This window comes from Protopterus annectens, chromosome 1.part1 (genome assembly GCF_019279795.1).
Source record: "Protopterus annectens isolate FY-2018-M chromosome 1.part1, PAN1.0, whole genome shotgun sequence".
NCBI lineage: Eukaryota > Metazoa > Chordata > Ceratodontiformes > Protopteridae > Protopterus > Protopterus annectens.
In genome coordinates this window covers 1,429,637,893-1,429,663,389 of record NC_056726.1, presented here as the reverse complement: position 1 = coordinate 1,429,663,389, position 25,497 = coordinate 1,429,637,893, and the positions used below count along the sequence as shown (strand labels likewise).

The 25,497-nt window shown below is 44.0% G+C and overlaps 1 protein-coding gene across 1 annotated transcript in view; it reads left to right on the top strand.

Annotated features, from left to right (window-relative positions):
* LOC122816347 (deleted in malignant brain tumors 1 protein-like) overlaps positions 1-25,497 on the top strand; it is a 144,727-nt gene that overhangs the window by 41,338 nt on the left and 77,892 nt on the right. The window contains exon 3 of the mRNA XM_044089081.1: positions 547-855. Within this exon, the coding sequence (XP_043945016.1) occupies positions 547-855 (309 nt within the window). The remainder of the gene's footprint in view (positions 1-546; positions 856-25,497) is intronic.

Here is a 25,497-nt window from a genome sequence, read left to right as displayed (position 1 = left end):
TGTCCCAACATATCTTTGTTTGGCTTGTCTCTTGGGTATTTGTATGTAAAATGTAAGAGCTAAAAATTACCATGGGAATGTAAGGTTAGGTTTCTTAAGTTCCGCACAGACCAGTAGTCTAGTATGTACTATGAGTACTATAATCTCTGCTGTGTGGGAGAGTGAACACAGTGGTCTTAGGGTCAGTACCATAATGTTATTTTAAAGTTAGCATAGCAGGCTAAGGCTCCTAAATGATAAACCAAGGGTGCAGGATTTGAACCCTGCCCCCCCCCCCCCCCGCTCCTTCACTTGCCATGGGCTTGATATAAAATGGACAGAGGCTTTTTCAGGGTATTACATCTCTAGAAAATTACAGTTCTGTATAGAGCTTTACCTGAGTAATCCTTTAATTAGGTGCTATTTTTTTAGCAGTCAATTTACTCTCAACATAAGTCAATGACTCCTCTGTGTAAAAGTAATACTTCATCTTATAAATACAATGCTGAGAGAAAGAAACAAATACAAGAGCAAACTATTATCATACACTTATTTTCTGTCTTTTAGATGACTTGCAACTAGTTAATGGTCCAAATATTTGCTCTGGAAGAGTAGAAGTCTATTATAACAATGAAAAAGGAACAGTGTGTGATGATTCATGGGACACAGATGATGCTAATGTAGTTTGTAAACATCTGGGATGTGGAGTTGCTATTTCAACACCTGGAAGTGCTCATTATGGACAAGGATCTGGGCTAATAATGATGGATGATGTAAGATGTCAAGGATCTGAATCTTCACTGAAACAATGCTCATTCAATGGATGGAAGGTAAATGACTGTAGCCATTCTGAAGATGCTGGAGTTCAATGCACAGGTATGTGTACAATCCTTAAATTGTACATCAATTTGTCAGTGAATATATACATTAGACCTCCACTTTATAGACAAATTTCATTTAGAGCATAATTCAGAAAATACTGCCTTGGCATTTTATTACTTTTAGTTGTTTCTTATGGCAGTGAATTCCATTACTAACCACTGTTTGCAAATGTTCCCATACATCATCAGTTACCTGGCAATAAATAGCAAAAGATGTGCAAAAATTCAATTTATCTGATCAATCAATTTTCCATGTTGTATAATTTCTTGAGTATTTTCTTCTTACTGCAACTGATTTATTATGTGAAGAAAATAATTAATGTTAAGTTGTCTGTCTCGCCTTCATTCTTGCTGGATGGGTTCGGAGCCGATCTCGGCTTGGACTCGGCCACTCTAAAAGCTCGAGAGTTGGTTCCACCGGCTCGAGGCTCCCCTTATATCCCACAATGCTAGGTGGTATTACCTCAGATCTCGTTTGCCGCTACAGCTATCGAGACGTGTTGCTTCACCGGCTTCAGGTTAGTGTAGGAACTAGTTTAAAAAGTTGATTAGAAACCCTTTTATTTAGTTTTCCATACAGTTTCCCCTTACCTTAAAGGTCTTTTATCCCTTTAATCTAGTTTTCTTTAATTTTTTACCTTAAGAACTTATAGTTCTTCCCTTAGGCCTTCGGGCCCTCCCATTCCCTTGGTGTGTGTGTGTTTTCTGTAGGGACTTATAACAGTAAACAGCTAATTACTTAGTTTAAGTTTCTGTTTTTGGTTTATAGTGTAATCGGTGTGTTTGTGTGAGGTTACACTTGTTCCTTGATATGTCCATGATTCAAGGTCTCAGGCTTCAAGAAGTGTGACTCATGCTGTCAGAAAATGTCTCTGACAGATGGTCACACTTCTTGTGTGTACTGCCTGGGACCTTTACACCTGCAGGACTCTTGTGCTGTATGCCATGGCTTCAGCCCTAGAGTCCTGCAGGAAAGAAAGAACAAGCTCATCTTAAGGGGCTTGCTTAAGCCTGAGGGTCCCCTACTGCTACTCGGGTAAACCCTCTAAGGCTCCTAGGTCCTCGACTACAGCTACTGAGTCGACGCCTAAGGCTTCAAGCCTACTACATCGGCTCCGGCTGGAGCCGATGAGACTCAACTGCTACTGTGGTTCCTCGGCCCAGCTGGAGCCGAGGCATTGAAATTTCTGAGTCGGCTCCGATCAGACCATCGGAACCGACATCTAGAAAGAGGTCCAGGTCACCGTCCCTTGGCTCCATTCATTCGGCTCCAGCATCTCCCTTGCTGTCTGAATGGAGCCATAGATCTCACTCCTCTAGATCATCGAGGCTTTTGGATCATGACCTTCAGAGGGTAGTGAGTCGACTTCTTAAGTCCGAGGCACTGGCCCAAATGCTTCAGAGCCCGACTCATCAGTCGATGCTTAACCCTATCCCTCAAAATGTTCCTCCTCCGACTCCTTTGAGCTCGGAGCCGGGGCGTTTCGGAACCGAGACTGTGGTAGCGTCGGAACCGATACAATTGTCTTCGGTTCCGTCATCGGCTCCGATTTCTTCCTTGGAAGAATCTCGGCCCCGGACTTCCCTCGCCGGCCCGAGGGTGAGTGGCATCGGACCCTTGTCCGACCCTGCTCTCCCTCTCAGCGCTTCGGCGCTGGTGAGTTCGGCTCTGACATCGGCCTCGGAGCCATCGCTGTCGGTGCCGAGGGAGGTTTTCAGCTTTCGAGCGGGACCTTTGGCTCTGCCTGACAGGGGTGCCTTCGAGGTCATGCGGAGTGTGTTGGAACCCGGTTCAACTCCACAGTCGGCTCCGTCCGTCCCTCCCTCTTCGGTGCCTCAGGTTATGTCTGCTCACTCCCTCACCCCAGACTGCAGAGAGCCAGCTCCTCAAGAATCCCCTGTGGGGATCTCATCCTCTTCCGAGGCCTCTCCTGAATTGGCAGGGGAGCCCCCTAGGACCCTAGGAAGAGAAAGTGCAAGAGGAAGCACATAGACTCACCTGAGTCTGTCACCTCTGACACGGATTTAGAGGATTCCGAGGGTTCCCCCCGTTCCCCTTCTGAAGATGTCTCCTTTGCAGATATTCTAGAGATCCTGAAACAGAGGGGAAATTGGCCAGCCCTTAACCCTTCGGAGGATGAATCTGTGTATCTTGAGGCGTTTGGCTCTCGCCCTTCCACCTCCTGGGTGTCCCCCCCCTTTGACCCCCTCATGCAGGTGGTAGCTAAAAAGGCTTGGACGGCTCCTGACTCTGTGGACCCCACCCCCAGGAGACCTTCAAAGTTTATCACAGCACCAGCAGATAAGCAATTTCTGACTAAGGGAGTTTCTGTGGATGCTATGGTGGTAGCTGCCGCCACTAAGAAGGAGCTAGCTGATCCTTCGGTGCCTGTCCATCCTCCTAACAAGGAATCTAGGTCTATGGACAGGTACAGGAAGCGGATGTTTTCATCAGCGACCTTTGCTATGCGTTCGCTGAACTACCTCTGTCATTTCACTGGCCTACAAAGAGACTTGATCAAGGAAGCGAGTGAGATGTTAAAGGATCCTACAGCTGCGGGTTTTCAGGATAAGATGAACGCTCAGCTGGCTACCCTGAATTCTATAGCTAACTCCTCCATGCGCCTCCTCTCATATGTGGCTGATGGAGCGAGCAGAGCCGCAGGGAAAGGTGTGGCCTTACGCCGGCATGCCTGGATGCGGCTATGCAATTTTGCGGACCCCTTTAAAACGTCTTTCACTAATTCCCCGTTTGATGAATCATCCCTCTTTGGTCCTCAAGTGAAAGAAACCTTGACGAGGTGTGAGACGGATGGCAAAACTCTTTCTGCCGTCGGAGTCCGTTTTTCTACTCCTTCTAGGCCTTACCCCAAAGGCCAGAAAAGTGGGAAAATGTGGTTCCGCAAACAATCTCAAGGGACTTTGCCTGACGCACAGAGTCGGTTCCCCTCCAGAGGCAGAGGAGGGAACAACAATGGTAGACATCGCCCTAGGGGCAGGGGGGGTCCGCAGAACCAGGGCAATCGAGAATCCTTTTCCGATAAGCCCTTCCAGCATCCCTGAGGTGTTGCCCGACTGTCCACCTTTGGAGGCAGTTGGGGGAAGATTGTCACTGTACCCAGAAACCTGGCGATCCCTAACTCAAGACAAGTGGGTACAGTCCATCATTTCTGAAGGCTATTCCATTCCGTTCTTTCGTATTCCAGATCAATCAAAAAAATCCCTTCCAGATGTTCCACCCGCTCAAAGGGATCAAGCAGCGTTGGAAATTTCAAAGTTGCTTGCAAAAAGAGCCATTCAGCCAGTGCCAGCAGACCAGCAAGTATCCGGAATCTACTCCAAGTTCTTTTTGGTTCCAAAGAAAACAGGGGACTGGAGACCCATTTTGGATCTCAGTATCTTGAACAAGTCGGTCAAGAAAACAAGATTTCGGATGGTCACGCTACAATCCATCCTACCCCTATTGGGAAAGGAAAACTGGATGTGCTCTATAGACCTCCAGGATGCGTACTATCATATAAAAATGAACAGACGCTCCAGGAGATTCCTCCGCTTCAGGCTGGGAACCAGTCACTTTCAATTCAGAGCCCTGCCCTTTGGACTCACCACTGCCCCCCGGGTGTTTAACAAATGCATGGCAGTGGTAGCTTCTCACCTAAGACATCAAGGATTCCAGGTGTTTCCATACTTAGACGACTGGCTCCTCACAGCTCCTACCAAGCATCTCCTTCTAATAGCCAGAGACTACACCTTTCACATTTGTCAAAAGTTAGGTATCTCAATAAATTGCGAAAAGTCCGTTTTGTCACCTTGTCGTGCTATTACCTTCATAGGCGCAAATCTAGACACAGTCAACATGTCTGCGAGGCTCACAGACCAAAGAATAGCAGACATACGCAAACTGGTCTCCCTTCTCTTCCACAGCAACAGAGTCAAAGTCAGATTAGTTCTGAAAGTACTAGGGATTATGGCGGCTGCTATCCCTCTACTTCTATTAGCCAGATTTCACATGAGTCCTTCAATGGATGCTCTTAACACAATGGTCGTACCAACAACTTCCGATGTCCCACACCATTATGATTATGCAAGCATGCAAGAATCATCTTCTTTGGTGGATTTCTTCCCCCCAGCTCTTCCTGGGAAGACCCTTTGTTCCTCCCCCTCCGGTTGCTACTCTGACAACGGACGCCTCCCTGATCGGGTGGGGGGGGGCATTATCAGGGCAGAACAGTCCAGGGCATATGGCAACCAGACGGACGCCACTTGCATATAAATGTTCTAGAGATGAGAGCAGTGCTTTTAGCATTGCAAGTCCTTCAAGACTCTCTTCCCTTGGGAAGGATAGCAATCCAGACGGACAACATGTCTGTAGTGTGGTATATCAACAAACAAGGCAGAACCAGGTCCTATCCCCTGTGTCGAGAAGCACTCAGACTGTGGCAATGGGCGATTTCTTCTCAGCAGTTTCTGATTGCAACGCACATCCCCGGGAAGTCCAATCTTATCGCGGACAAGTTGAGCAGAGCTATCCTCATGCCTCACGAGTGGTCTCTGAAAGATTCTATTTTGGAGAAAATTTTTCTCAAGTGGGGTCAGCCTTGCTGCGACCTTTTTGCTACTCCCCAAAACAGCAAGTGCAGAGATTATTTCACCCTATTCCCGTTACCAGGCCAGCCCAGCAGAGACGCTCTAGCCCAAGTTTGGCCCCGGGGACTTCTGTATGCATTTCCTCCCTTCCCACTAATCTCTCAAGTGATACAGAAAGCTATCGCTCAGAAGGCCTCATTGATCCTCATTGCTCCTTACTGGCCTCGACAGGTTTGGTTCCCCTTTCTACATCAATTTCTGTTGGAGCAACCTTGGCATCTGGACCTAGTTCCAGATCTTTTGATCCATCAGTCGGGTCAGTTACATCGCCCTCCCTCTCTGAACCTCACTGCTTGGTTCCTCCAGTTCCAACCTTAGCCAGGCTTCCTCAAATATCTCACTCTGTTCGAGATATTTTGATAGCTTCCCATAAATCTTCCACTCGGAAGATTTATCTGAGTAAATGGAAACGTTTCGCTTATTGGGCTCAAGGAAGGGACTTAGATCCTTTTACTGCTCCCATCCAAACAGTTCTGGATTTTCTAGCTGAACTTTTTCATGCAGGTTCATCTCCTTCTACTCTTAAAGTTCAATTGGCAGCTATATCTAACTTTCATGTGGGCATCTCAGATTCTGCCATCATGTCCCACAAGCTTTGCAAAGCATTCTTGAAGGGAGTTTTTCTCCTTAAGCCTCCGATAAGAACTCCTCTTCCTTCTTGGGACCTTAATTTAGTTCTCACATCTTTGATTCTTCCCCCTTTTGAACCTGCAGCTTCTTGTTCAATGAAATTGCTATCCTGGAAGACTCTCTTTCTGGTAGCCATTACTTCAGCTAGAAGGGTCTCAGAACTTCATGCACTCAGCAGTCGACCACCCTATCTGTTGTTTCATAAGGATAGGGTATCCTTACGGACCAATCCATCCTTCTTACCTAAAGTAGCCTCTGTGGCAAATCTAAATCAAGACATAGACCTCCCTGTGTTTTTTTCCTAACTTTTCTAACAGGTCTGAACAAAAATTGCATTGGCTAGATGTTCATCGTCAATTGAGATATTATTTGGACAGGACCAAACAGATCAGAAAAACTGACCAGTTGTTTGTTTCTTATGCAGAAGGTAGAGAGGGCCTTGCAGTTTCTAAGGTATCACTCTCCAGATGGCTAACATCCCTGATTTCCTTTGTGTATCAAATTAGACACCAAAAGTTGCCTAACAAACCTAAGGCTCATTCGACTAGGGCTTTGGCTACCTCTTTAGCTTTCCAAGACAGGCTGCCTATTGATACCATTTGTGCAGCAGCTACATGGGCTACTCCTCACACTTTCATTTCTCATTATAAGTTGGATCTAGCTTCTAGACATAGAGCTAATTTTGGTTCCACTGTTCTCAAGAGTCTGTTCCGATAGGCCACCCGGGACAAGGTGCTAGGGACGCGGTCCCATCCAGCAAGAATGAAGGCGAGATAGACAACTTAACATATAGAAGTTATGTTCTTACCATAACGTTCCATGTTAGTTGTCTTCTCGCCTTCTTTCTTGCGTCCCACCCTCCTTCCCCCTAGCCTGGACAGACCTAGAGGAGTTTGATTGTGACCTCTCTTTCTTCCACCTCTATTGTATATATGTATATGCTATACTTTGCATATATCCCTTCATCAGGTTTCAGGTCACCTTCTTCCTTTCCTTTTATAGAGGTGGTGTTCCCTTTTCCAGTAGTTCTGGATTTATTATTGGCTGGGCCTAGCTTACAAACGAGATCTGAGGTAATACCGCCTAGCATTGTGGGATATAAGGGGAGCCTCGAGCCGGTGGAACCAACTCTCGAGCTTTTAGAGTGGCCGAGTTGGAGCCGAACCCATCCAGCAAGAAAGAAGGCGAGAAGAAGACAACTAACATGGAACGTTATGGTAAGAACATAACTTCTATGTATAAGGAAATAGGATAATTATTTGTCACAACATTTTTTTCTTACAGTACCGCTATTCAGTGGTAGCAAGAGAAACTTTACAGGTAGCAAAATATTAAACATTCTATACTCAAATGAATGCAAACGCAAACATCAGCTTCATTCATGCAAAGTCCTGTTTGTCAGAGTGAGACAGATGTGATTAACAGACCAAGTCACATCTGAAAAAGAGATCATCTGTCATGCAGGTTACATGTGGTCGCTTTTGGCATTCATTCAGCTAAAACAAAGGTCCCGTCTGAAATATCTTTGTGCTTACTCGGCTTTTAATTCACAAGTTCTATAAGCCTATTATGCTGAGGGGAATGCAGCAGTTATTTCATTGTATCATTTACTGACATACCTCTCAATCTGCAGACACTCCCCGGGATTCATGAAGCAAGGTTGGTTTTAGCCTTGCGCTGAGCATCCTCAATACAGAAGGGGCAGCAGCGCCATATAAATATGTATGAGGGCACGCCGTCGCACCCACGACATGCACAGGAAACGTGTACAAGTGCAGGGGGCATGTACAAGTGCTCCACAGAGGCGTAAACTTGCCCTGCCAGCTGCACAACCTAGTATGCTTACTATTAGAGGCTGCCTCTAATAGTAAGCTAGTAAGTCAGCGTCCGCGGATACCGAAATGTATGCTAAGCATACAAGAGTGTCCACGAACAGTGAAATAAAAACGAAGTAGTAAACACACAAGCACATAGTGCAATATTGAGCTCTGCCCCTAGAACTTTCACAATTAAATTCCCCGTGTCCCTATTTTACATTTGTATTGCTTCAATATCAAAAGTGTTAGCAAAGCGCAGCGTGTTTGAGCGTCGCTGCTGTCTGCTGATCATAGCTTACACATCAGCATCATTCAAATAGAGAAAAAACATGTAGCATCAACACAAATGTCAATAGTGTAGTGGGTAGAGCATCCGCCTAACAAACTAGCATTCATGGTTCGAGTCCAACTATAGCACGTATCATTTTCCCTGTGGAATGAATGTTGTTTTGCTGTAAGACCGACATAATAACATGTAAGTGTGAACTTAAGTATCGCATTAGATGTTTAACCAAATCCATTCAAACAAAGTGGTACTGTCATAATGAATAAGGCACTATTAAGCAGGTGTAGTAGTAAGCTTCTTCTTCTTCTTCTTTCGGCTTTTTCCCGGTTAGGGGTCTCCACAGCGGATCACCTTGTCCGCACATTGAATGGCAGTGGAGTTTTATGGTGTCGAGTTGGCAGCCCGGCACCCAAACTTCCACAGAAGGCACACTCACACGCACACCTAGGGCCAATTTAGAGTGTCCAATCCACCTGCAGCATGTCTTTGGGATGTGGAAGGAAACTGGAGCACCCGGAGGAAACCCACGTGACCACAGGGAGGACATGCAGACTCCGCACAGAAGGCACCCCAGCCGAGGATCGAACCGGAGAACCTCTTGCTGTGAGGCAGCAATGCTAACCACTGCACCACCGTGGCCGCCAGGTGTAGTAGTAAGCTAGTAAGCACAAATAAGCAGCAGTAAACATATATAAGTACCATTAAGCAAGTGTGAGTGTGCTTGCATGGGTGTAAGCAGTGAACAGCATAGGAAATGTATATAAGTATCTACACATAAATAATATAAATATATATATATATATATATATATATATATATATATATATATATATATATATATATATATACACACAGACACACAGACACACAGATATATATATATATATATATATATATATATATATATATATATATATATATCTATATAGAAGAATGAACGTCGTAACAATAAAGCATACAAAAGGAATGAGAATGAAATCAACAGCAACTCAAGTGTTATTTAGTGCTGTCAGCATATGTCATATCAAGCTGGGCAGAAGTGAGCAAAGCACTGCTACTCACACCACAGACAGGATATTACCAGTGGGAGTAACACTGTTGACCTGCTAAGTCTACTTTTCAAACAATCAGAGGGTATTTCCTGCTGGGACTACTCAAAAATTGATAGGATGATTGGACCTCCGACCATTACACAAGCAAGGGCAGGTATGTTCATGGACCAAATGGTGGGAGAGCCGGATAATACATGTGTTGGGACAACATACATGAAGGGCTCCTAAAGCTCGGGAGAGGGCAATGTGTGAAGGTGTGTAATGGCTGCGATAGCAACTGGACAATGGATGGTATGCGTGTATGCAGAAGTCTTGTGGGGCGGAGGAACTATGGGTATGAAATTATGGATCCAGGCGTGTCAAGGTTGGATGGGATGATGCTAATTTGACCGCCCTGTGAAGGTCATCAAGGTCGTTATAAGTATATATATATATATGCATACACACATGCATACATCTATATGTAGATGTACATTCCCTGTAACACATTCATTCCATTTGCAGACATAAATAACATGAATGTGCCCTTACAAACCTGAACAGTACATAGAATAATAGGTTGTACATAAGAGGGAAGGGACAAAACCACTAAAACGCAGAAGTGTGTACAATGTCCAAAGTCAGTTTTGTGCTGTAAATATCAAATGTGAAGACTGTCTCACACGTGAAATCATTCCTGTGATCTTCCTGCTACGGCAACACCAATTACTACACCAGTCTATTTGTAAAAGAATCACGACAAACTCATACAAAATTAGCTCTCATGTGTAACGTGTGCATTACCACATAGTCATACTGATCAATTCATTGTAGTGTCATGTTAACGGGAGTAAGGATGTAATGAAGTATAGAGTCTATTCTTGACATAAAGACATGTGTGTCCCATGTGGGAAAACGCAAAAATTGTGAATAGTGTCCTAATGATCGCTCATGTCACCAATGTTTGTGGACTAAAACATTGGGGTTTCTGAGGATACGTGGAGTGAGTCAACCGATGGGATGGGTCTACAGGAGTAGGGAGTGGCCAATGTATAGTGGTGTGGATACACCACAAATCCAACTAGATAATGGATGACTGCAGTGTTAGTCAAATGTTCGGGTGGGTGTTTGGGGAAGTAGGAGTCATGGGTATACATTCAAATGAAGCAGCACAGCAAGAGTGTATTGGTTAGAGCATCCGCCTAACTAACAGACATTCCCATTCAGAATCCCACTGCAGCACATACCATTTTCCGTCAGTAATCTGTATATGGACATATTTTGACATGTCCACTGTATAACCTGTAAAAATACAATTAAAAGTGGACTTGAGCAAAGTGTCAGTGTCATAATGAATAAGGCAGTAGTAAGCATATATAAACATCAGTACGTGTGTGTAAGTGCATTTGCGCGGGATTTGCATTGCTTTACAGACACACACACACACACACACATATATATATATATATATATAAATATATATATATAAAGATATATATATATATATATATATATATATATATATATATATATATATATATATATATATATATATATATATATATATATATACATACATATATCTAAATATATGTATAAATATATAGTTATATATTTATATATATATATATATATATATATATATATATAGTTGCAGACATATACATTTACGTATATATATATATATATATATATATATATATATATATACATATAAAGTTATCATTGGCATCAGTTCCTGTCATGAGTCATCGAACCAGGCCGTAGACGTATATGGACCAGTAGGTTGTGCAAGCCTGATAACCCATGGGTCGACACAACGTACATGTCTCCTGACATGTGGAGAGGGTCAGTGTGTAGTGGTCTGTTCATACCCCACCTGCACCCACACTAAGGATGAGTGCTGTAGAGGAGGGGCAGGTGGGGGAACTTTGGTATGCAATTATGAGCCTAGGCGTGCAGGTGTTGGCTGGCACAGTCATATTAAGACCACCCCGGGGATGTAATTAATGTTCTGAAATGGGCATAGCTTACGCCCATACCTCTCAACCCCTAAGAGCAACTCCACTGGACTGGACATAAACCGTTGGAGAAACAAATAGGGACCGTACCTCTCAACTGTCCCTGATTTCGAGGGATGTCCTTGAGTTTGACTCAAATTCTCACTCTGTCTCTCTTAATCCCTCCTAAAACCACTGACTTTTGGAGGAAAGGTGGTGAATTACACATAATGAATAATTAAAACTATTTGCAGTTATAAACTTCATTTAACTCAGAAAATGTGCATTAATTCATATGCTCTAAGTCTGTCAATGTGTCAAGTTAATAGCACTAATATTTTAATTGTGTCCCTGATTGTCCTTTATGTTGTCATGACATGTCCCTGATTTAGATGATATTTGTCCCCAACCGTTTGAGAGGTCTGATAGGGACAGAAAGTAGATAGTCTACTTACAACCTTAGAAAGATGACAGAATAATAGTTATGCAGTAGCATGACTCAGCTGAAGGATGTGGGTTCCAAAACCCAAGTACTTGTCTGTATTTAATGGTGTCATTTCCCATGTATTAAACAGACAGGTACAGATTGTAAGAAGAACACACCAATAGTATGAATCAAACTCTGGATAGGCCTTGGATTCTGTACAGTCAAATGGCATGCTTACACCTAATGGGCAGCCATTCCCGATACTGTAGGCATGTAATCAGATGTAATAGGCATCACAAGGTAATATACTAGTCCTTACTCCCACCCAGGTGTGTGAGTGTCAGATGCAAACACCAAATGCAGTGCATTGACAAGTGCAGGAGCAAGCGGGTGTAAGCCTGTTTGGCCGCTGGTATGCAAGTATCACACTGGTGAAGCAATGTAGAGGCTAACTGAGTGTAAGAAACTGTAACAAGAGGTTAGCATTGCTTAGCTCCGCGCAAACCAGCGCACACCCATTCACATCTGCTTTAAAGTGCCTTAACCACTCTGTACCCAACAGCTCATGTTCTGGCTAGCAACAAAATAAACAGCCTCTGCAAGGCTAGAACGCAGGACCCTGTACATCACAGTCATAGTTGTAAACCACTATGCCATGATAGCAATACATATAAAGGAGGTATCAGGAAATTAATCCTCACAACAGAGAAACAAATCAAATATATGAACTGAATGTATGTACAGTGTAATATTCTATAACCTGCCACAGACCATTAATATGTGATTTGGAGTACTGCAATAATCACAGAGTTGAAGTGTCACTGTAATAAGGTTCAGAGGTCCCCAGGACCCCATACAGTGTATGTACACATGAATGATGGATACCAGACACATATATAGCCTGTAATGAGTAGGACATTGTTAACAAAAGTCAAATATAATGCTAGATAACCAATAAGCAATGCTTACCACCACACAGCCCAACTAAGTAATTGTAAGCAATGTGTAGGGAAGCCAATACAATATGCCCAAAGGTACACCTACTTAAGAAGTGCCAACCTGAAGTAAGCATGTGTGCCCATAGTTTAGCCTTTTCGAAACCAGCCAATTACAGAAAAGTGCGGGAATCTGGCCCTACTTAAATCGAAGAGGCAGGAATACGGCTCATAACTGGTTGTAGCATCCCCCTGCAGGCAGAATGAATGGAGTAGGAGAAGGCACTCACTTTAGAGTTCAGCACTGAGGCATCCAGGAGTCCAAATTCATGGTATGGCTCCTGGTAAAGCACCATGACAGGAGACTACTACAGGGCCAGTACCAGGGCTCGCAGTACAATACTGAGGCCTGGGACAGTCTCGACCGTGACCTCACTAGTGCCGCAGGTATCCCCGGACTGGTGAGCAGGTCAGGCACCACCATGCAGACCTGAAGCGGTGGAGGGGGGATGTCCTGGAACAGTGGATCCAGGAAGCAAGACTGATGCAGAATGCCCCAGAACTGAGTAAGTACTCCTTCCACTACGTAGTTAATAATTACCTAGCTTGTGTATACTATGGATAGGTAAGGCTAAATATCAATGTACTTCTCTGACAGCTGCAGATAAGCATGCTCCGAACCATCAAGCCTATGATACTAGGCTGTAAAGGATATGTCACAAGGCAGGTTAGTAAATAGCCTGCATGTACTGTCATAAGAAATAAATGTAAGAGCCTCAGAAAGTGTCGTACCAGTATACAGAATAGTGTAATATGCTGCGAATAAAGTTGTAACCCCTGCATTGCTTCAGTTTACTCTGCAGTCATATGTTGTTGTACTGTTTTAGTTAATAAATAGTACTGTTGTAGTAAGCAGTGTTACCCACACTGTAGTATGTAGATAACATGTGTAGGAAGAGCAAACAGGTCAGTCATATTAGACAAAATACATTGCAAAGCCTCACAATAATTGCCTGATAGCATAGTGTACAGTGATTTTAACTGTAATGCTTGTGTCACACACAGCAGGGCTTTGGATCCCAGGAGTGCTAGTAAGTTGTATGCATAATTATTCCACACTACTGCACACAGTCTGTTAAAATGTACAGAGAGAAAACTGTAGGCATATTTATACTTAACAACTGCAGAGATTGTGCTAGAATGCTCAAATAGAGGGTGGTATGCATATTCATACCCCTCAACTGTTCCAATCTGCCCAGTATGTCCTGATAAATGGCCCACATCACCTGCCTTTTGCCCTGTACCCCTGACAAATTAGTGTGAAGATCCAAGAAATGTAGGCAGCTGTTAATGACATATAACTGAAAGTCAGACTTGTACATAGTCAGAGAATGTACATGCAAACATACCTGTCATCCCAGCATCTCACCCAAAGTGTATGAGAGCAGTCTCAAAACATGTTGCATTAACACCTGCATCTTGTCAAGCCTGTACATAAGACACAGGTCCCATACATACTAATCTACAAACATACCACTGTACTATATAACGCCAGTGGGTAGTGTATAAATACATGTAAGGGACAGACCACTGAAGTAGCTATGAATGTTATGAAAATCACAAGGATTTATTAGTTGTTAATTGAACTCTCTCTCTCTCACCCCTACCATATGTGCAAAAATAACCAATTTACACAACTCATTTGGTATGTTTACACTCCTAATCTTTGTTGGGACATATGTCCTATTGGTTTATAAATATTCACATCTGTTTCTATGCATGTGCCATGGTAAAATACTCCCATATTGGTGGCCTGTTGCCATCAATGAAACCTGCATGTCATTGTAATGGCAACTGTTTACCCATATATGCATGAGTTCTGCCTGCTCTGCAACAATTTACATCTGGTGCCGTGGGTAATGGGAATACCTATGCATGCTGTTATAATTAATCATGAATGCTGTTGACTATTACTAACCCATATCTGCCTTAAACATGCTACAACATAGCTCGTATGGGAAGGCCGGTCCCAGCGGACCCACCTATCCCACCTCAGCTGGCCATGGCACCGGGCATCAGCACACCTGGGGCCCAGCCTAGGACCTCCTCATCTGCTGGCCCTGCACCACCTTTGGGTGGAACTGCTGCAGGAGATGGGGCTTGGCTCAGCTCCCCCCTGGGAGCTGGAGCAGACATGAACCTATCACCCATGGTACGGTCCGGACCGTGGTGTGTAGGGAGCTCAACAGGGAGATTTGAGACCACCTATGCCAGCTTGAGAGCTGAGTGGTGCAACTAGAGGGTGAGCCTTCTCCTCCTAGATGGCCCCCACACAGCCACCTTCTGGGTTGTGAAGGTGCAGTGGTGACTGCCCATGGGTGGGGACCTCAGTCCCACTGTATCCATTGGTGGGCTCATGGGCTTGCGACTTCCAAACACCCCTTCCCGTCCAAGGTGTTCCCCCCACACGTGTCATATACCGCCTCTGTACATGTCTTGTTTGTCTTTTCTGTCATCCTACCCAACCTATCCTCCCTGATCATACCTACTCTTCTTCCCCAACAACCCACTCTCACCTAAACATAAAAGAAAAAAAGGGCAATCTGTTCCCGCAAAAAAAGCATGCCCCATACATAGCTGTCCATTTTGCACATGTGTAAACATTTCTAATTGGCATCACAACATATTATTGTTGTCCTCACTGTGCAAATGTCCCGCCAAATTTATTGCATATGCACAGTTGTTGCTGTAGAAGAAATGGACATATATGGACCTTCGCTACACCCTTCCTGCACATCCCTAGCTATTTTCCCTACTGTCTTTCCCTCTTTGTGCCCCTTTTTCACCACTTTCCTGTCAACCCTTTTTTCTTTTCTTTTAAAGAAATTAGCATGGGGGTAAGCGGGCATAAGCACTTTTAAGCAGCAGTGAGCGGGTTTCAACCTGTTTGCATGGGGGTAAGCATTGCCTACACAGGTTAAGCAACCAAGTAGGTAACAGTGTGCAAGGAACTGTGACCAAAAGTAACCACTGCTTACCGTTGCGCAAACATGTGCACACCCGCTCACAACTGCTTAAAAGTGCCTTAATCACTCTGTATCCAATGGCCCTTGTTCTGCCCAGCAACAAAATAAACAGCCTCTGCAAGGCTCGAAACCAAGACCCTACATACCACAGCCAATGTGATTTACCACTAAGTCATGGCAGATATACAGACATTCGATGTTTTCACAAACATATCATCCAGCACATTCATTCAACAGTATAGGAAATGTATTCCATCATGTAGATGTATGTGTGTGTTTCTGTCCAGATATAGAGACATACATATATATAGACATATCAAGAACATCCCATGTGACAACAAAGCATTAAAAAGGAATGAAAAGGGAAACACCAGAAACACCTGTATTATGTAGTGGTGTTGTCCTATGTAATATCAAGACTCCCTCAGACAGACATTTGTCATTAATATACGCAAACATTTGTACATTGGCCAAATATATTATTTGCATTAACAAAACAGTTCCTGTCCAATCATTATGTCAAAACAGTACTCTTGCAATGTGCTGTGTGTGACATCATCATGAAAAAGGTAAATGGGGTAACCATAGAGGGATGGGTAGTTTTGTGTGTACAATGGGGTCATCTGCATCACGTGTACCTTGAACCTTTAGGCATCATGTGCATACCAGGATCATGTGCCTGAGAGAGAGAAGGGTGAGGACAACAGTAGTATGTTGTGATGCAAATTAAACAGGTTACATGTGTCCAGTGGACACGTGTGTGAAATGGACAGGTATGTATGGGGCAAATGTTGTTCTAGGAACAGATTGGCCTTTTGTTTCAGTAAGGTGAGAGTGGGATGTCGGGAAAGGAAAGTAGGTATGCTCATGGAGGATCGGTTGGGTAGGATGACAGACAAGACAGCATACAGGGTCGGTATATGACACATGTGTGGGGATAAATCTTGGATGAGGAGGGGTGCTAGGCAGTCACAAGCCCATGAGCCCTCAGATGGAAACAGTGGGACGGAGGTCCCCACCCATGGGCAGCCACCATTGCACCAAAACAGCCACAAAGGTGGCTGTGCTTGGGGCTGTCTAGGATGGGCAGGCTAGCCCTCTAAATGTGACACTCTGCCCTTGTGTATGTGGGCTCAAAATTCAGCCCCCTATGCACCATGTCTGGGACTGTATGACGGCTGACAAGTTCCTGTCTGGACCAGCTCCCAGGGGGGACAAGCCCCATCCTCAATGGTGGTTCCACCAAAAGGGGTTGCAGAGTCAACAGAGGTGGAGGTCCAAGGCTGGGCTCCAGATGTGCTGGTGCCCGGTGCCATGGCCAGATGAAGTGGGACAGGAGGTTCCGCAGGGACATCCAATCCCATACAGCCTATGGTGTTGCAGTTTTAAGCAGATATGGCTTAGTAATAGTTAACAGCATTCAGGATTACTTATAACAGCATGCATAGATATGACCATCAACCCAACACAACAGATGGCATACATGTGCAGAGGGAGCACAACACATGCATACATACTGTATGACATCTGTACAAAGCGTAGAAGACATGGGACTGCAGCTATGAACAGTGGCCCATTATTGGCAAGTCACTGTGACAACCTCAGACAGTGACTGTCATACCACTGTTTCATGTGACATATGTCCAATCAGGGATGCAATGGTGGTAGCCCTCATCACTATCACCATGTACTGACCGCAATCCTCATACTACTCATACTATGCTTCTGCAGTTCACAGATGTGTGTTCAGTGAGTAACACAAGAAACAAGTAGTTCCACACACTGACCAGTTCACAGAAGGCCCTACAGATGGGGGTTCCCTCACAAACAGAGCACTGTCTTGTCAGTTGTAAAACATGCAGACTAGCCATTACCACACACAACCTGTTAAATTGGCAGTAGTCTCAATGAAGCATAGCTACACTTACATGCTGTAGTCATGTCTTGCACATCACCCTCCTGTCTCTAGGCTATTTTCCACTGTGTATGTTGATCTAGGAATATCCAGATATCATCTGTGATGCTGTTAACCAAACACCAGATCGAGGTTCCACTCACAGCGACTGCCATGGGCAAACACCAACATGATGTTCCAAGATATTGTACTGTGTTTCCATGTGATTGGCTATGGGAATGTCACCACAGCTGTTCCACATGCAATCAGCTAGAGGAGGACTGCAATAGATGCAGAGGCCATCACCTGATCATGACCATCATTTACAAAATACAAGCTGCTGCTGAGCAGGTATAGAACTCCACATCCACCAGAGAGTGTGTGGGATGGGCAGACAGAGGCAAAGTACATCAGAGAAGGGCTTGGAGACTAAATCCTAAGCATAGTCTGTCACACATCTACCAGTACAGGGCTTCAAACCCCTGACTGACTAGCCATTACTATTACAAATGCATACGGTTACTCCATCTGCCACATAGCTGACATGTTGGTGTTCTGTAAGAACATATATGTGTGCTGATGAGCAACATCTGCAACAGAGATGTAGTAGACATACATTAGGTGTAGCACACATGGCTGTCCACATGAACAGATGTCATTGTCATACCACTGTTTCATGTGACATATGTCTAATCATGGATGCAATGGTGGTAGCTCTCATCACTATCACCATGGACTGACTGCAATCCTCATACTATGCTTCTGCAGTTCACAGATGTGTGTTCAGTGAGTAACACAAGAAACAAGTAGTTCCACACACTGACCAGTCCAAAGATGGCCCTACAGATGAAGGTTCACTCACAAGCAGATCACTGTCTTGTCAGTCGTAAAACATGCAGACTAGCCATTACCACACACAACCTGTTAAATTGGCAGTAGTCTCAATGAAGCATAGCTACACTTATATGCTGTAGTCATGTCTTGCACATCACCCTCCTGTCTCTAGGCTATTTTCCACTGTGTATGTTGTTTGAGGAATATCCAGATATCATCTGTGAAGCTGTTAACCAAACACCAGATTGAGGTTCCACTCACAGTGACTGTCATGGGCAAACACCAACCTGATGTTCCTAGATATTGTACTGTGTTTCCATGTGATTGACTATGGGAACATCACCACAGCTGTTCCACATGCAATCATCTAGAGGAGGACTGCAATAGGTGCACATGGCTGTCCACATAAACCGATGTAACTGTCAATGAAACCACAGTCTCTAAGGGACTTATACACATTGCCACACTTTGCCAGGCTCACAAATACACTTCCTAGCTACTTAGTTTGCCACATTGCAGTAATGCACAGGTACTACATGCACCACAGGGGATATCCTGAGGTTCTATGGCATAGGGCATGTGAACGTGTCTGACATCAGTCGGTATGCCAATGGGAATTATACTGGGTGTGACTGTGGTTGGGACCATCATACCCCACACGCAGATACAAGGTGCCAGTACTAACATGCATGTCTGCATTGCTTCATGGGTGTTTAGTGGTTGGCTGTGCAAGATGACTTTACAATTCTGGGTGGGGGTAATCTTTGCCATCATGCCACCCAACAATGGTGGGCAGTGTGGTTCAGGGATGTAGTGTCTGCAATGTCCCACACAGATGGGTATTGTATGAACTGTCCTTTTATCCTGGTTACCATTGTGTATGGCCATTGCTTTGCAATGCATGCCATGTCTGTGTTTGATAGTCCTTGCCATTGACATTGCCTGGGATGTGCATGTCCCACAATAAAGTACAGTGACATGTACAAGTGTACCTGGTTTGGCTGGCACATGTTGTTTACAGACTTACCATCAGATATGCCAATACTGTCCTGGTGTGGCAGGACCTGATAATAGACAACATGTTTACCCTGCACCTGCATTGTTGTATGCTTCAGGTATTCTCTGGTGTCAGTGGCATCTGTCCATACAGGGCATGTGTGTAAGGCATTGTATATCCTTTGTGGATCACATTTGATGGCACCACATATGTTGCAGGCATCCAGTGGGGAACATAGTGAAGGCACATTGTCAGCAATGATGTGCCTATTGTACCATTGGACAGAGTGCCATGCCCTCTACAGCCCACTGCACTCACACCATGTCTACTATCTGTCATCAATGTGCAGGGTACTAGCAACATAGCAGGATATTCTAGGCAAGTGTGTTTGTGTATGTCACATGGGTTCCGAACGTATTCCAGGTAATAGTAGTTTGTTCACCAGGCCTATTGCCAGAAGTAGGGGTATGGCTTGCCAACCCAGTCCCTTGGCTGATTGACATCTGTACTCCTCGTGAGGTGGACATTGTGACATATAATATGGCCACCATATAGGAAAACTACAAAACCTGCTCCCCAACATGTCCAGTGTTTAGACACTCACAGCCACATACACACCTGCCATGTCTTGGAATAGAACTCCTACTTAATTAGTTTATCACAGTACAGCATTATGCAATTACAGCATGCGCTACAGAGATTATTGGGTTACAGCACTCCCAGAGGTGTATTCGTAGGTGGGTGACATCAGCAGGATTGCAAAAGGTAAGTATGTGAATCGTAAAGAGTGTGCATACTCTGAAAAGCATTGTTTCTTTCTCAGGCAGACACACACACACTTGGCCTGTCTGGGATTAGAACACCTACCAAACTAGTCTATCACACTACAGCAATACACAGTTACAGAATGTGCTACAGAGATTATTGGGTCACAGCAGTCCCGGCGGTGTATTCATAGGTGGGTGACATCAGCAGGATTGCCAAAGGTGAGTATGTGAATCGTAAAGAGAGTGCATACTCTAAAAAGCATTGTTTCATTCTCAGGTAGACATACACTTGTCCTGTTTGGGATTAGAACACCTACCAAACTAGTTTATCACACTACAGCATTACGCAGTTACAGCACATGCTACGCACATTACTAGGTCACAGCAGCCCCAGAGGTGTATTCATAGGTGGGTGACAGCAGGAATGCCAAAGGTGAGTATGAGAATTGCAAAGAGTGTGCATGCTCTAAAAAGCATTGTTTTTTTTCAGGCAGACACACAAGCACTTGGGCTGTTTAGGATTAGAACACCTACCAAACTAGTTTATCACACTACAGCATTACACAGTTGCAGCATGCACTACAGAGATTACTGGGTCACAGCAATCCCAGAGGTGTATTCGAAGGTGGGTGACATCAGCAGGATTGCAAAAGGTAAGTATGTGAATCGTATAGAGTGTGCATACTCTAAAAAGCATTGTTTCTTTCGCAGGCAGACACACACACACACACACACACACACACACACACACACAGCCTGTCTGGGATTAGAACACTTACCAAATTAGTTTATCACACTACAGCATTACGCAGTTACAGCATGCACTACAGAGATTACTGGGTCACAGTAGTCCAAGAGGTGCATTCGTAGGTGGGTGACATCAGCAGGATTGCCAGAGAAGGGCATTTCAAGTGTACTGCAAGTTGTACATGTCTGTTATGTGTGTGTACCCGCTACTTACTGTCACAACAACTCATTTACTCCCACTTACAACTACTTAAAAGTGTCTTATTCAGTCCTAATTAACAGTATCAACAAGCACTACAGGTCTTGATCCCTGGACCATGCACAACGAGGTCACTGGGTTTACCACTAAGCCATCTAGGTTGCATACATGTTTCATGGATTTTATAATGCACATCTTACTAAAGGCATTCCACAGTACTGAAAACAAATGGGATAGTCACTCTGTGTACATATGTACAGTACCCTTGAATGTTTTGTACTCTGTGAAACAACATAGACAGATCTACATCTGTACAACTGTCATAACTAAATATATATATGCACCTACGGGATGTGTACACACACACACATATATATATATATATATATATATATATATATATATATATATATACACATATACACAGACACAGCTATAGCCATATATATATATATATATATATATATATATATATATATATATATATATATATATATTTACACACACATGATGTATGAACACCCTTTGTGACACGGAAGGGTTCCAAAGGAACTGACGTGAACACAAAACAGAGGCATCTCTTGTGTTATAACATTTAAATGTTAATCAGTTCACCAGAGAAGAGATGATTGTTGTGTATGTGGAGGTTAGGGTGGGAATGGTGGCTAAAGTAATCTACCCTTGGGATTCTGGAGTTTGGGTGGGGGAATGATGGGTATGGACTTACACCCTGGCGACCACTTCTTTGTCACTGCTCGACAGTGGCACAGGAAAATAACATACCCAACTATAGTCGTTCTTGACTAACTATGTAATACTTTGCAGACTCCAGTCAACACAGATGGCTACCATGGTGTGCAGCATGTCAAAAGACATTGCGCATGTGTATGCCTGGCTACAGGGTAGTCACACACACAAACACACACACACTTGCCAGTATTGTCCATACATGTCTTGCCTATGTAAAGGTAACTAGTACAGTGGTATGCAGTTGGGGTATGTGCCATAGAACACATACAAGTTCAATTACTCTGATTCCACGTCTGAGCTGGGTGACATCACAGGACTGATCACTCACAGTGGGAAGGGGGTAAAAAGAGATTTAGCAGTTGAAAAGGATAAAGTCCAGTGCAACAGGTGGTATCTCTTCAGAACGCAGCAAAACCCACTGTCATGACAGGATGCAGACAGAAATACCCATATACAACCACTTGCTGATACTCACGCACACACATTTGCCATTCATGGGATCAGAACTTCTGCCTATCTACAGATCACTATTATAGTACTACGCAGTTACGAGACACACCACAGAGATTACACATTGCAAGGCAGTCAGACTGCCCTTCTAATATTGAGGACAACAGGGATACTGAAAGTCGAGATGTACATAGCTGTAACCCTGTGTGTTTAAACTAGGAGTCCATTACAACCTGTATGCACAAACAAGACACATCACCTGCAGGTAAGACATAGGTATGCCTGAGAGGTATAGTTAATAGGTTAATAGGTTTAGTACTAAGCTAACTGCCCTTGCAAGCCATTTTAAGCCTAGCCAATTATCCCTTGTGAGACTAAAACCCTGCACCTTGTGTTTGTAAGGCAAACACCTTAACCATTAGGCCACCCTCCCAACCCACAAGCCCTGAACTGGAGTATGCCCATCTGTGGAATGGACAACTACTATCACTATACAGGATTACAGTGGTCATGCTCATACACATAGAATCACAGAACCTGCTTGATTCATTGACTCCAATTACACAAGGTGACAGTAGGCATGCTCATACACTTAGTAGCACAGGGCCGTTTGGGATGCACTATGACTACAACTACACAAGGTTATACTGAGCATGCTCATACACTTAGAAACAAAGGGCTTGTTTGGATGCACTGACTGAAATTACACAAGGTGCCATTGGGTACGCTCTTACACTCAGTAGCACAGGGCTGTTTGGGATGCACTCCGATTCTAACCACAGAAGGCTACAGTCTGCATGCGCATGCACGTACATGTACAGAACATGTTTTAATGGACTCCTATTGTAAACACACAGGTTTACATCTATGTACATCTTACCTGTCAGTATATATGCACATCATACTAGTTGACTACCAGATATATGTATGTGGCCCGTAAATGATATATCTGTGTCTGTGCTGTGTGATACACATGCATACATGTACATGAAGTACTGACATATATATGTAAGGTATGCACAATCTTGCATGTGTGGATGTGACAGACAATTGGTTAACTGGGACACACAGGCAGATGCTACCTACAGCATGTGTGACACACCTTGCTGCCTGACAGGAATACATTGATATCAGGTTGTGGACAGTGGCTTTATACTTGGAACAGTGACATGTGCAAGTATAATGTGAGAACCTCATTGTGTAATGGTACTGAGGTGCAGGTGTCAAGATGACCTCTCCCGGCTGTGTTAGTAGTTGTCATTATTAGCAGGACTTCTAGACTACGTATATCTCACATTGGTCATATACACAACATCTGCTGCTGTCCATCACCTTAGATGTGGCATTTGATAACAAGCACATTACTGCCACTCGCAGTGATGTCATGGTACGAGTGGCAACTGCTTGACCATAACAATGAGCCAATGTCCTGCTGTTATTATGAGGTTGTCCAGTGTCTGTCATTCCGTGCTGTCATGAATGAACAACAAGCCTTAGACACTGAGCATATGCATCCATGTTTCAAGTGAGTGTGGATAATACCTAGGTCAGTTACCCATATAGTCGCATTCCAAGGCAAAACTCCTACACACAGAAGTGTCACCCTGACACCTACAAGAAAATTGCATTGGATGCTTATGCTAACCAGTTCTATATGTGTGGCTTTCGTAATCCATTTGCTCAATGTAGAACTTACAATGGGGAATAATGACATCTGTGCAGTGAGGAACACCTGGCTGAAGGCTCTGTAGTGCACAATTGCACAACCACCATATATCTCAGATCCAGACATGGCCCACAACACTGGTATGTACCATTCCAGGTGGTGGTGTCCACATCTTCATAAAGGCTACTCACATGTGAAGACCACTTCTCTGACATAACTCATCACAGATGAGTCAGGTACAGATGACAGTGGCAAACGCTGCATTCTAGGTTGTATTCTCATATAAATCCACCACCTTGTCCCCAGACTACCAACACACATCCATATGTGGTATGACTTAATATGGTAGATAACCTTCGATTGGTGGACTGTACCTAGGCCTACATCGACTGTGCAAATTACCCATGTAGTGCCACAGCTGTGTTATGCAATGTGATAATACCACTGTTTGTAACCAGGTCAGTTGTACACATAACAGGGTCCCTCAGATGTTGCCAGCATTAACACGGTTGACTGTTGCTGTACACCAGTAAACAACACCCTCATGTTTGTATATGACCTAACTGTACCTGCCCTGGATATGTACATCCCACACTCATACAACAGAAATGGAATTAACATAGCTGTCGGCATCCTTTCTACATACAGGTGGCTACATTCATTGCACACATGCACATGGCAGATAGCATAACAGTACATAAGGTTTGATATCTATGTTAACAGAGGTAATATTCCCTCTCTACTGGTCACCCATGACACCTATCATATCATACAACAACCCATGTGGCATGTATGTCATTAGACATGTCCACCTAATCCAATGCCTATGAACATACCCAAATAACAAGATCATAGGACCTATATAAGGCCTGCATTGACAGACTAAGGGAAATCCAGCTTTGGTCTGTATGTTCCTGAGTAGTCACAGGTGATATGTCCATGACATGTACAGCCATAAGTGCCCACAGCTCCTACATATACCCCCATGTCAACAATTACAAGCCATGCAAGATGTGTGCTGTCTGGACACTAGCCTTAGTACCACAATAGCCAATACGTGCTGGGGTGAGATGTTTACAAGCCCCAGACCTTGCACATGTTTGAATGAGTGTACTGCTGAGCTCTAACAAAGCACATTGCTGGCACTCTTCCAGTTAACATGAGGTGTGTGTAGCAAATATGATGTTCTCACTGTTGACCATTACAGTGCCCTGGATTCACCATGGTACTGCCATGTAACAGTTTGTAGGATCATGACATGGAATAATGCTGTGTGTGTCTTGCTGATATGTGCAGTTGTCATATATGTACACTTGGCTACTCAGTGAAGGTGGTTGTGTGTCCCACAAGTACATGAATACAACATCCATTATGGTGTAATGCTCGGCTATGTTTCACACAAATGGCATGTGGAAGGTGTGGAATGTATCCTCTTGACCTGCTAATTCACTTACTGATGTAGACTGCATTTGTGTACATGTATTGATGTTATTTAGATTCCATGCATGTGCAGTGTCTGATGTTTGAAGGTGAC